The sequence below is a fragment of the Mastomys coucha genome, unplaced genomic scaffold, assembly GCF_008632895.1.
Source record: "Mastomys coucha isolate ucsf_1 unplaced genomic scaffold, UCSF_Mcou_1 pScaffold23, whole genome shotgun sequence".
Lineage (NCBI taxonomy): Eukaryota > Metazoa > Chordata > Mammalia > Rodentia > Muridae > Mastomys > Mastomys coucha.
The window spans coordinates 108,660,083-108,673,647 of record NW_022196906.1 but is presented as its reverse complement, the minus strand read 5'-3'; the positions used below and the strand labels follow the sequence as shown (position 1 = coordinate 108,673,647).

General features: G+C 49.7%; 1 protein-coding gene across 1 annotated transcript in view; it reads left to right on the top strand.

Annotated features, from left to right (window-relative positions):
• Positions 1-13,565, top strand: part of Gpd1l (glycerol-3-phosphate dehydrogenase 1 like) — a 37,216-nt gene that overhangs the window by 4,296 nt on the left and 19,355 nt on the right. The window contains exons 2-3 of the mRNA XM_031344481.1: positions 9,132-9,309; positions 12,707-12,847. Coding sequence (XP_031200341.1) covers positions 9,132-9,309; positions 12,707-12,847 — 319 coding nt within the window. The remainder of the gene's footprint in view (positions 1-9,131; positions 9,310-12,706; positions 12,848-13,565) is intronic.

The window sequence follows — 13,565 nt, the reverse complement described above, 5'->3', positions numbered from 1 at the left end:
TTTCTCAGAAATCAGCCTGCCTCTGCCTCCCAAGTGCTGGGATCAAAGGCGTGCGCCACCACCTCCTGGCTGAACTATTTTTTAATATACCCTATAGGATATATTAAGTTATATCTTTTATTCTTTTTTTTTAAATATGAGACTGAGATATGTGCTTTCAGTCTGCCATAATAATTTTTTTAAAAGATTTATTTATTTATTATATGTAAGTACACTGTAGCTGTCTTCAGACACCAGAAGAGGGTGTCAGATCTCATTCTGGGTGGTTGTGAGCCACCATGTGGTTGCTGGGAGATTTATGTATTTTGTGGGGGTGTTTTGCCTGCATGTATATAGATCTACGTCCCACATGTATGCCTGGTGCCCTTGAAGGCCAATCGTCGGATCCCCTGGCTGGAATTAGACAGTTGTGAGCCACTATGCCACTGCTGGGAGTCAAACCCATGGCCTTTGGAAGATTAGCAATGTTCTTAACCTCCTGAGTCATTTCTCCAGTCCCAACTTTGAACTTTTGATCCTTTTTCGTCTATTTCCCCAGTGCTAAGATTACAGGGAAGCCACACCATGTGGGGGTTTGTGGGTTGTTGGTTTGTTTCTGTGTGACAGGGATTAGCTATGAAGACCAGGCTAGACTTGAATTCAGATCTGCCTCTGTTCCCCATGTGTGCACATGGTCCCAGAGACTGCTTGCACCAGGGTCGTCTCTGCAGCTAGTCTCGGAGAATCGCTCTTTAGAAAAGGGCAGATTTTCCCCCTGAAAGGACTTCAGCCCTACCATCCATATCTGGCTCTCAACCACAGGAATGTAAATATTGCTCGAGCAATCTTTACAACCAGCAGTTTGAGTATTTATATAAATAGAGGTGCAGTCACTTAGAGCTAAGATGTCGCCATTACCTCAGGCCCTTAGTGTCTCCCCCATGCCACCTGACACCAGTGATTGTGAAGGTAGGCTAGGTAAGGTACTCTTGTCCTGGATGTGGGGACTGGGGTTAGGGGTGACACTCAACTAGACTGATGACAGGCCAGAGGAGCCTTGAGCATCCATTGGAACTGTGTATGCATGCAGGCACACACACACACACACACACACACACACACACACACACACACAGCATGGTAGCATACTCATCTGTAATCCCAACAGGGTGGAGGCTGGAGGATCAAGAGCTCAAGATGGTCCTATCAAGGCAGTTCAAGGCCAGCTTGAGCTACACAATGAGACCCTGTCTCTACATTTCAAGGGCTGGGGGATAGCACCTTCGTAGAACACTTTCCTAGCACAAGCAGGAACCTGCGCTTCCCCCATAATCCTTACTGTATATTTTAACCTGTTTATTGTTAGGGTGAGGCTCAGTCGTTAGAACACATCTTTAATCCCTCTGGCTAGAATACGGGCATGCCCTTAGTACACACCTTTAATCCCAAACAATGAAGATAAAGTTAGTTTGTAGAAGGAAGCACCTATGTTTGAAAGTGCTGTCTAATTAAGGGGCAGGCAAACTGATGAATCCGAGAAAGATTTGACAGAACTGGATATGCCCAACTCTCTTGAGGCAAGAGAGGAAAGGGAAGCTCCTTAAGGGAGAGACAGACAGTGCAGAAGGAAGAGAGTACAGTACAGAACGCAGAAGAGTTCGTAGAGAGCGGTGCAGTAGAATTGAGAGGGAGACTAGAGCAGCACAGAGAGGGAGAGGGAGGTGGGTTTGCCGGGAGAGTTTCAGACACAGATTGAAGAGAGAACAAGCTAGACACAGGTGAAGACAGAAAGAGCCAGAGAACAAGAAGGTGCCAGAAGATCAGAAAAGATTGCTAGAGTAAGTTTGAGGCCAAGCAGAGCAATTCAGAGACTGAGAGAAAAGCCAGATTGAATCAGTCAGCTGGGAGAGGAGTTTGAGCCAGAACAGCTGAGTTGAACCGGGCATCAAGAGTCCAGAAAGAGCAAGGAGGGGTAAATGTATTCAGAAGTCTCAGAGGCTGAAAACATCCCAGGCCTAGATTGCGTGGAGGCCCCAAGCTTCCAGGACTAGGCTTAGGTTAGCAGGCTGAGGCAGTGAGCCTCACAGGCAACAATTAAACAGGAGAATAAAAGTTGGACATGACCTTTAACTACTTTTACAATACAGCAAGAGGAGGAAGAAAGACAAGCAATAGTAAAATGCATAATTCCACCACTCGAGATGAGGGTAAGGAGACTGCCCAGAGTTTGAAGCCAACCTGGGCTACATAGAATACCAGGCTAGCTTGGACTACATAACATTGTTTCAAAAAAAAAAATCCATAACCAAACAACAAAACAACATGTCTGGTGTCCACCTTTAATCCAAGCCCTCAGGAAGCAGAGGCAGGCAGATCTGTGAGCTCAAGGCCATCCAGGGCTACATAGTGAGACTGTTTAGAGACCCGTCATGTACTGTGTAGGCCAGTCAAGCCTCCAGTTCTTGTTGATCCTCCTGCCTCTGCCTCCCTAATTGCTAGAGTTAAAAGCATGAGTCACTGCATCCAACTTGGACATGATCTTTAACTGCTGCTTTTGGGCAGATTCCCCAGTCAAGGGTGTCGAACTGAGTGTCCTGGCCGCTGACGCTGAGGGCTTTGACACTGTGATCTCTCTCTATCTCTTCTGACCGCTCCCCAATTTCAGACATACCTCAGGATACCTTTGGAATTCCAAATAAGGATTATAGATGCAATGTGTCCAAGGCCTGTTACAAAGGACAGCTTGTCCGGGGAGCTATCTCCCAAGCTGCTCCTTAGGCTGCAGCCCTACCCTGCCTGCATGGGAGGATGGGGTAGTTTGGACACACGTTCCCTTCGGCAGTGACCTGAGGTCTGTGTTTTACACTGTTTGTGAGAGATCTTCCTGAAGTATGCTAGGGGGACCTGGGAAGCTGGCTTTGGTTGCAATTATTATGTATATAGCAGTCTCCTGAATATATGCCAACAGGCCAGAAGAGGACACCAGATCTCACTACAGATGGTTGTGGGCCACCGTTTGGTTGCTGGGAATTGAATTCAGGGTCTCTGGAAGAGCAGTCAGTGCTCTTAACCACTGAGCCATCTTTCCAGCCCCTGCAATTGGTTCTTAATATTTTTAATTACATTAACTTGTGTGTGTGCATGTGCATGCATCTGTCTGTCTGTCTGTCCTTGGTTGTCTTTGTAAAGAATGTTCAGCTTTATTGTGTTAGTTTAGAAAATTTATACCTTAGTATTTTTTTTATAATTTCCTCCATGAGCACTGTATTAACATCAGTTGTAGCCCCCCTTCCCCCCCTACTCACTGAACATCATGAGCTCATTCTTTGTTATGTGTGATGTGGGATACACACACATGTATATATAAATGCAACTGGCTGAGACCATTCAGTGTTGCTCTTCTGTGTGCCCGGAGAGGAGTGATCCGTCCCCTCTTGGCAGCATTAATGGGCCCATGTGAGAGGTCCCCATTCAATTTAGGATGTAAGATGGTGTTGTCATTGTGTAGGCCTTGTTTATGTAACTATATATATATAGGTCGTATAAAAAGTTTTCCTACCTTGGCATTTAGTATGTGGGCCTGTGTCTGTGCTCATGGCAGCACATGAATGTTGTGCATCAGAGGACAACTCTTGGGAATTGATTCTCTCTGCCACCTCACATAGTCAGGCTTGGCCCTAAGTGCCTTCACCTACCAAACCGTTTCAGTGGCTTCTGTTTTCCTCCTCCTTGTGTTTGTTGACTTGTTCTGGGCCTACAGCTCTGGCCAGCAAGTCTCCGGAGCCCCCATGCCTCTACCTCCCTCATGCTGGGATTACAAGCCTGCTCCTCCATACCCAGCTTTCTTATGCTTAAACTTAAGTCCTTGTGCTTACAAAGTAAGCACATTACCAGACTGAGCCATTGCCCCAGACCACTTTGCTTGCTCTTTATGCTTGGAGTTTTGTTGTCTTTTGTGTTTCCAGAGACCGGGGAGTGTCTCACTGTATCAAGCCTGGCTCTGATCTTCCAGCCTTTCCTGGGTTCCTGGTAGACATGCGTTCCATCCCTGTTCCAAACTCTTGGTCTTATAATTAACTAGCATCCAGCAGCATCATGGAACACACAAATGGAAACAAGTTTCTTGCAGCTAGTGTCAGTGGGATGAGGAACTGGGCCCCCATTTCCCCTCCTGCCAAGCTTGAGAAACGCTGGCGCAGCCAGTGGGCGGCAATGCAGCTTCTCCTTCAGTCCACTGGTTGCTTCGACCTGCTCCCGCCCCCCCCACACCCCCACCCTGGTTTTAGAAAAAGGAAGCGGTTTGCATGAGCTAAAAGTAACAGAACCAAAGAGCGCACTCTTCAAGAACTCTGACCTAACAGCCTGAACTCTGGCCGTGGGCACAGAAATGCCTGAGCGCAGTCCTACAACCCTAGCCTTCTTCCTTTAAGATTACAGGGACCTCTGTAACTCATTGGGGTCTTTTTCCTCCTTTGTATGTGTTTAGTGTGAGTGCATCTGTATTTGCATGTTTGCATGTGTGTAGACATGCATGTGGGATCCTGAAGCTGGTGTCAGACATTGTCTTCCATCTCAGGGTCTCCATGCCAAAGCTTAGAGCTCACACATTCTGCTTTGTCTAGCTACCCAGCTGGTGTGTCATGTGGTCACCTCCCCTTCCTGGCTTTACGTGGGTACTGGGGATTTGAACTCCAGTCCTCACACTGTGTGGCAAGTTATTCATCCACGAGTCGTCTCCCCTCTCCCCAGCCCTTCACTGGGTCTTTAGGTGGCTTGATGCAGCTATAGGAGTATCTTACAAGAGCTGGGGTCTCTGTTCTCTCAACACTGAGTGTCTGCTAAGAGTCTGTAGATAACTCAACTGGTAGAGGACCTGTCTAGTGTGCAATAACCCTGCCATAAACCTGTGATCCTATCGAGGGGGAGACAGGAGTCGGAACTTCAAGCTCATCCTGAGTCCTGCTACACAGGGAGTTAGAGAGCAGCCTGGACCATACGATTCCCTGTAAAGAGAGGGAGGGAGACAAGGCTTAGCAACGTGCTACCTAGAAACCCAGTTTATGCTGTGCTGGGGTTTGGAACCAGGGCTTCATCCTACGGGTGCACTCCACCAACTGATCCGCATCCCCAGCCACATGCTGCCTTTTGTAGAGGGTACCCTTACATGGTGCACAGGGACACCGTCCTCAGCAGTCACCAGAAGTCCTGTCGTCTCCCCTCCCGTCCTTCAAGTGAAGTACTCATATTGATTTTTTTTCCCCCTGTCTCTGTGATTTCCTCTTTTGGTTTTAAACTTGGATAGCTTGCTTCTGTACACAGAGATCAAATAAACATCACACAGAGTTGAATCTCGTCTTAAAATCTTTCTCTTTTCACATTTGTATCTGGCACTCAATTGTACTTTAAAGGCCCTTTAGCTGCAGAGGATCACACGCGGTGTTAATCATGGCTCTGCCTGGGTGGTGAGATGGGATCATTCATGATGCTTTGAATTCTTTCATGTATTGCTCTTAGGACTGAAGACTAGACGTCGTTTAATAGAAAACTCACGGACATCCCTGATTGCCCAGTGAACCTCAGCTCAGAGCAGCCCTGAGTGGGCTCAGGCCGTAGAAAGTGAGGCCGTGTGCTTGTTCCCCCTTTCTTTGGTTAAAGGAGAGAGCAAGAGGCTGGGGGATGGCTCAGTTGGTAAAAGTGCCTACCCTGCAAGCAGGAGGGCCTGAGTTATAGCCCCAGAGCACAGTAGTAAATCCAGAGTGTGATATAACCACTTTTATATATTTATATATTTACATAATTTTAGATTGCATTTAAAATTTTAAATTTATTTTTATTTTATGTGTATGGGCATTGTGCCTGCATGTATGCATGTGTACTCTAGACATACATTATCCATGGAGTCCAGAAGAAGGCACCAGATCCCTGGGGCTGGAGAGAACAGAGTTGTGAGCCCCATGTGAGCACTGGGAACCAAACTCTAGTCCTTTGGAAGAGTAGCCAGGGCTCTTAAGCACTCTGGCCCTTACATTTATTTATTTAAGGCGGGGAGGAGAACAAGAGTGAGTTCTTTCTTTCCACCGCGCCAGTCCTGGAGACAGAGCTGAGATCACCCCACTTGCACACCAAGCCATCTGGCCTACCCTGTAATAAGTCCCCTTTAGATGAAAAAGTGAAGCTAGAGATGTGCCCAGTCAGATTCACACCTAGGGTGGGGGTCCCTCTGCATTGCTCTTTGCCACCATGATCTCAGATGTCCTTACCTCCAACTGGGAAACCCCCAACTGATGGGTAGTGTTAAATGAGGTACTGGAAACTGCATGGTGCCTGGTAGGCGCCAGGCCCATGGTCATCTATCTGCCCATCCTTGGGCCAGCACACCCTGACTTCTTCCCTGTCTTCCCTCCATTCCTGCTTCTTTGAGATAGGGCATCAGTCTGGCCTTTAATAAAATGGCCTTGAACTCCTAGTCCTGCCTCTACCTCCTGAGTGCTAGGATTACAAGTGTGTGCCACTGTACCTGGTTTAGTGGTATGGAGGATGAATCCCAGGGCTTCACCCATTCTACCAACCAAGCGGTTGCTCCAGCCACCTGGTTCTCTCAGTGCCAGAAATCAAGCACAGAGCTTTGGGGTTTTTTGTTTGTTTTTTGTTTTACTGTGTTTATGTGTGTGCTTGTACATGTGAGAGGGTGTGCCGTGACACACATGTGAAGGTCAAGGGACACCTTTCAGGAGTTGGTTTTCTCCTTCCACTGTAGGTTCTGGAGATCAGACTCCAGCCATCAGGCTCCTATGATTAGCACTTTTACTTGCTGAGCCACCCCCCACCCTCACCCAGCACCATGCGAGCACCAGGAGGCCTGAGTTCTGACCCAGATGTTTCTCAAGAGCCTTTTCCTGTTCCATCCCGTTTGTCCTGGTCTCGAGGAGACAATATCCAGGGGGTGGAAGGTTCACTGAGTGGGAAGACTGTCTGTTGGCAGTGGGGAAGTCTGTCATTCACACTGGGGGGAGACTGAGGTGAAGGGTCAACTGTGCTCCTGTAACTAGCTCCTCACTCATGAGCCCAGGAAACGCATTGGTCCCCAGGCTGGGCCCTGGATCTGCTTTGGTTTGTCACTGGGTAGCAGCTGTTTGGATCTCAGGGAAAGAAAGGCTTCACACAACAGCCACCATCCTGGGCACCACCCTTCACCATTTCCCAGGGTCCGATCTCCAGGAGGGCACAGACAGACAGACAGACAGACAGACAGACAGGCCCGTGGCTTCCCCTTCCTTGCACACAGCCTGGGGCCTACGCTGTCAGGAAGCAGGTGTACTTAAAGACTGAATGGGCAAGAGCTCTTGGGAAACAGATCTGGGCTCAGCTCCTGCCTCTTGGTGCTCACAGGGTCTCTGGGTCACACCTGTAATTTCTTAGCTTCCCCTTTTTTCATCTGTGAAATGATGACAATGCCTCTTATGGATTGAGGCCGTACATCAAGAACCCACCCATGTCCCACTTGATTGTTTTTATTATCTTTATTTTACATGGGTGTTTTCCCTGAGCACAAGTCTGCGCCACATGTGAGCCTGGTGCCCTCGGCATCAGGAGAGGGCATCAGATTCCCTGCCACTGGAGCTAGAAATGATTGTGAGTCACCATATATGGCTGCTGGGAATTGAACTGGCTGCAAGAGTAGCCAGTGCTCTAACCACTGCGCCATCTCTCCATCTCTCCACCCCCCACTGTTGATTTGGTTGGCGAGTTTTTTGGTTAGGATTGGATTGGGGTTGCCTTTTTTTTTTTTTCTTTTTTGGTTTTTTGAGATAGGCTTTCAATGTGTAGCCCTGGCTGTCCTGGAACTCACTCTGTAGACCAGGCTGGCCTCGAACTCAGAAATCCACCTGCCTCTGCCTCCCAAGGGCTGGGATTAAAGGCATGTGCCACCACTACCCAGTAGGGTTGTTGTCTTAAGAAAGGGTCTAACAGCCTAGCAGTGGTGGCATGCACTTGGTGGATCTCTGATTTCGTGGCCAGCCAGGGCTATATGGAGAAACCCTGTCTGAAAAAGCCTAAAGAAGGACAGGGAGAGAAGAAAGGGTCTCACTGTGTAGCCCTGACTAGCCTAGACTTCATGAAGGTCCTCCTGCATGATTCTCACATTTGTTTTTTTGGTTTTGCTTGTCCCCATCCCCAGTTGTTTCTCTATATAGCCCTGGCTGTCCTGGAACTCATTTGTAGACCAGGCTGGCCTTGAACTCAGTGACCCACCTGCCTCTGCCTCCAAAGAGCTGGGATTAAAGGAGTAGACCACCACACCTGACTTTGTTTTTTTGAAAAGAAATTTGATAGCCCAGGCTACCCTCCAACTCCAGATGTGGCTAAAGATGACCTCAGTCCTTATTCCCCCTAGCTCCACCTCCCAGTGCTGGAATTACAAATTCATTTGCAAAGCATTGCACAGTTGATTGACTTAGTGTGCATTTTGAGGCTTAAGTTAAGGCTTGCTTGTGTGGGGCATTGGATTTCACGATTCTGGGTAAAACCACCTGGACTGGATTTGGTTCCAGGGACTTTCCTGGAAAGCAGCTCAGCCCCTTCCCAGGTAAGGCCTATCTGGAGCCTCCCCCAAGACAAGGCCAAGAAACTGAGGCAGACCTCTGCCCACCACCTGTCAGTCTCTCACCATGCAGCACAGACGCAGACACCTGCACACTCACACACAGGCACACCAGAATCCTTGGGTTTTTGAGTACTCTCCATCACCTTTGTTTGAGACTGGGTCTCACTCAGTCAATCCAGGTTGTTCTGGAACCCACTTGAGTTGGTGACAGACATCTTCTGCCTCCTAAATACCAGGGTTACAGGGAGGAATTACCACACCTACTTTTTTCTTTGCCATATTCCTATACCTGAGCCCAGGGCTTTGTGCATGTCAAGCACACTACTGACTGAGCTACACCCCAGCTTCCTGCCTTTTCCCTGATAACAGGGTGGGTTAAGGGGGCATTTCCTACAAGACCAGAGATTTCAGCAGCTTGGAGTCTGATGTGCCTCTCACCTTGAGCGGATTTGTGTGAATTCAGAATGGAACTGCGAGACTTCTGCATTTTAGTCAAATGTTTTTTCTCTTCAAGTGAGTTTATATTTTTTTGCCCTCCTCATTCCAGGGGATCAGCTGTTGCAAAAATCATTGGAAGCAACGTGAAGAACCTGCAGAAGTTCTCCTCCACCGTCAAGATGTGGGTCTTCGAAGAGACGGTGAACGGGAGAAAGCTGACGGACATCATCAACAGTGAACACGAAAATGTGAAATACCTCCCAGGACACAAGCTGCCAGAGAATGTGGTAAGACTTGGCAGAGGTAGGGGCACATTTGGTTCTGTCTCCTGGCTGGGATGCTCTGAGTGGCACCAGAGCCTGGACGTGGGAAAGCAACCTTTGACTGGCTCTGATTGTCTTGGATTCAGGTTGGTTTGTTCTTGAGATGGGGGTCTGTGTTTCTTCTGTGGATACTGAAAATTGTATGCGTGTGTGTTTGGAGTTCAGACATTGGATCCCTTGAAGCTGGAGTTACAGGAGGTTGTGCTAGGAACCAAACTCTGGTCCTCCTGGAAGAGCCACAAGCTCTCTTAACCATGTAGCCACCCCTCCCACCCTCATCACTGCCTCTTCCAAGGACAACAACCATATTGGATTAGAGTCCTCCCTACTCACCCTATTGTTTTTTGTTTGTTTGGTTGGTTGGTTTGATTTTTTTTTTTTGAGACAGGGTTTCTCTGTACAGCCCTGGCTGTCCTGGACCTCACTCTGTAGACCAGGCTGGCCTCGAACTAGGAAATCAGCCTGCCTCTGCCTCCCAAGTGCTGGGATTAAAGGTGTGCGCCACTACCACCCTGCTTACTCAACCTATTGTTAATTGATAGTCTTGTCTTGAATTTTTAGGCCTCCACCCCCACCCCCAAGACAGTGTTGCCTACACGTAGCCCAGGCTGTCCTCAAGCACACGTGCCACTGAACTTTGGGGTCTTCTTGCCCTCACCTCCCAAGCATTAGTTACCACAGCTTTAGGTCACTCAGGGCTTCACCAGTGCTTACAGGGCAGGGAAGCTAGGAGGTTATTGTCACACTCCTTTCTTGGTGCCAGTAACAAGGAACTTGCTCCTTTGGGTCTGCCCCACGCCTGTAACTCTGGCCACCTCCTTTTGACTTCCTAGGCACCCAGAGGACCTGCCCTGGTGCCTTTCCTTTTTATTTTGAGACATGATCTACCTAGGTTGCCTAGGGTAGGGCTTAAACTTGTGAGCCTCCTGCCTCAACCCCCAAGGAGCTGAGGTTATAAATCTGTGCACCGGGGCTAGGCAGCTTAATACTGGGGACCACGAATCTGCCTGCTGGGGAGCTCTAAGAACAAGAGCCTATGCCTAGAGCAGGGGTGGAAGCTCACATGTGTGGGGAAGGGGGTGTCCTCACTCACCACCTCCCTCCCCAGGCTGAATGTAGACAGGAGGAAAAGCCGACTCTTGGGCTCTGTTAATGCGTCAGCCTTGCGGTTCCATCCAAATGTACATTTGTTCTACAGGGTGGACATGTGACCTCTCTTCTGGATAGTGCTCCCCAAAGCCATCTGGACCTGAGACTGGAACCCCAAGGTCACAACACTTGTCCATCTCGCCCCTCTACAGCCCTCTCTTCCCCAGCTTCTCTTTTTTAGCATCTGTCTTCTTGTGAATTTGAGAGGATACACCAGCTATTTATTAATTTATTTAGTATTTATTTTAACTAATTTTCCTTTCAACTTTTAAAAAAGATCTTATGCATGAGGATGTCTGTGTCTGTGTTTGGCATACATGGTGCCCTTGGAGGCCTGAAGAGGATGTTGGATCCCTTGGAACTGGAGTTTCAGACGGTTGTGAGCCACCATGTGGGTGCTGGGAATTGAACCCTGGTCCTGCAAGGGCAGTGAAAGTTTAGCTGCTGAGCTTTCTCTCTGGCACCCCTCAGCACTGGGTCCCGTCTTTTCCAGAGCGCCCTGAATTTGGTATGAAGCTAAAGATGATTCAACTCCTGATCTTCCTGCCCCCATCTCCCCACCAACTTCCTCTGGTTATGGTTCTTGGGATTGAACTCAGGGCTTCCTGCATCCTGAGAAGGCTCTCTACCAACTGAGCCATGTTCCCAGCCCAGCACTGCTATGTGTGTCTGTCGGTGAGGCTGAGATTTCAGAGTCTAGCCCTGCTTTGCGTGGATCCTAAGCCACTGCATGCCTGACCCTGCCTAAGGTCCCCCCTCAGGATGCATGGATCCTAAGCCACTGCATGCCTGACCCTGCCTGAGGTCCCCCCTCAGGATGCATGGATCCTAAGCCACTGCATGCCTGACCCTGCCTGAGGTCCCCACTCAGGATGGGTGGATCCTAAGCCACTGCATGCCTGACCCTGCCTAAGGTCCCTCCTCAGGATGCATGGATCCTAAGCCACTGCATGCCTGACCCTGCCTAAGGTCCCCACTCAGGATGCATGGATCCTAAGCTGCTGCATGCTTGACCCTGCCTGAGGTCCCCCCTCAGGATGCATGGATCCTAAGCCACTGTATGCCTGACCCTGCCTGAGGTCCCCCCTCAGGATGCATGGATCTTAAGCCACTGCATGCCTGACCCTGCCTGAGGTCCCCCCTCAGGATGCATGGATCCTAAGCCACTGCATGCCTGACCCTGCCTGAGGTCCCCACTCAGGATGGGTGGATCCTAAGCTGTGACAGTGACCGCCGTTTCTGAGTACCGCTTTCTCCGCTGGCTCTCTAAAAGCTGGCAGGTCTGAATGTGTGGTTTTCATGGACCTGAATGGAGAGGACAGCAGTTATTTCCTGTCCTTGCAAGAGCAGTGGCCGATCTGGCTTTATTGCTCATGTTTGGAGCTCAGCCAGGTGGAGAGAGGCTCTTCTGCTCTGGCGCTCTGACTTCAGCTGGCCCCAGTGTGACATGGGGCATGTGATCACAGCTCCCTCGGGATTAGTCTCATTGTCTCTCTTCTCTGGTCCTTGTCTGCTGAGCTCCGCCAGGTCTTTAAAAATACACTGTTCTTATTAAATCCACACATCTACACTTGAGTTGGGTTTGGGGTTGGTTTAGCCTTCTGAGACAGTCTTGGCGTAGCCGGGGCTGGCCTCAAACTTAATAGGTGGCCAAAGATAACCTTGGACTCCTGATCCTGCTCCCTTACTGAGCATCTTGGTATCCAGGATGAAAGAGAGGCTGAGGCAGAAGGATGTCGAGTTTGAGGCCAGCATGGGTTACATGGTGACTTCCAAGCCAGCCTGGGCAGTAAAGGGCAATGCTATCTCAAAAAGCAGTAATAAGAACAACAAACACTAGGGCTAAAGGCATCTGCACATGCCTGCACAAGCCTGATGACCTGAGTCTGATCCCCAGGACTAACAGAGAAGGAGGAGAGAGCTGAGCTGCCTCTGACATCCACATGCACGCATGCATGCATGTCTCAACACGTATACACACACACACACACACACACACACACACACACACACACACACACACACACATACTAATCAATCAATAAAATTAAGACATCTAAAAAACTTTAGGAATAATTAACAGGACACATCAGGGTCCTTCTAGAAGAGTCGGGATGGGGATGGTGGTACCTCATGGCAGTGTGCATTTTGAAGGGGCGAGGGTACTGACTGATAGAATTTCTGCAGGCGTTATCTGTCTCCTACTTTGCAGGTCGCTGTCCCAAATCTCAGCGAAGCTGTGCAGGACGCAGACCTGCTGGTGTTTGTCATTCCCCACCAATTCATCCACAAGATCTGCGATGAGATCACGGGCAGGGTGCCCAAGAAGGCCCTGGGCATCACTCTCATCAAGGTAGGTACGAAAGCAGAGCGGGCTAGGCAGGTCCCTGTGCAGAGTGGGCTAGGCAGGTCCCTGTGCAGGGCAGGCTAGACAGGTCCCTGTGCAGAGCGGGCTAGGCAGGTCCCTGTGCAGAGTGGGCTAGGCAGGTCCCTGTGCAGGGCAGGCTAGACAGGTCCCTGTGCAGGGCGGGCTAGGCAGGTCCCTGTGCAGGGCAGGCTAGACAGGTCCCTGTGCAGGGCGGGCTAGACAGGTCCCTGTGCAGAGCGGGCTAGGCAGGTCTCTGTGCAGGGCGGGCTAGACAGGTCCCTGGACCTGGTTCCTTCTGAGTTCATGCCCCCTTTCCTCTGCTTGAGAAGGTATATCAGGCACCTTTCTCACCAGCCGTGACTAAACACCTGACAGGAAGCAACGTCAGTGGGAAGAGGTTTATTTTGGCTCATTGTTTGAGGCAAGATGGTCCATTATGGCCAGGGAGACCAGGCAGGCCTGGCTGTGGGCAGCTGCCAGCTCACCATGCCTGGCCGTGGGCAGCTGCCAGCTTACCAACCACGAGGCAGAGACTGTGGACTGCTGCATCAGCCGCCTTGCTGCCTTTTTACTGTGTTTTGTTTTGCGCTGTGGCGCTGGAGTTCATCACCTCATGCATGCCCAGCAAGCACTTAGCACTGAGCGATTTCCCAGTGTCCTTTTCTTTCTTTCCCAGAATCTTGGACTCTGGCCCAGGGGATTG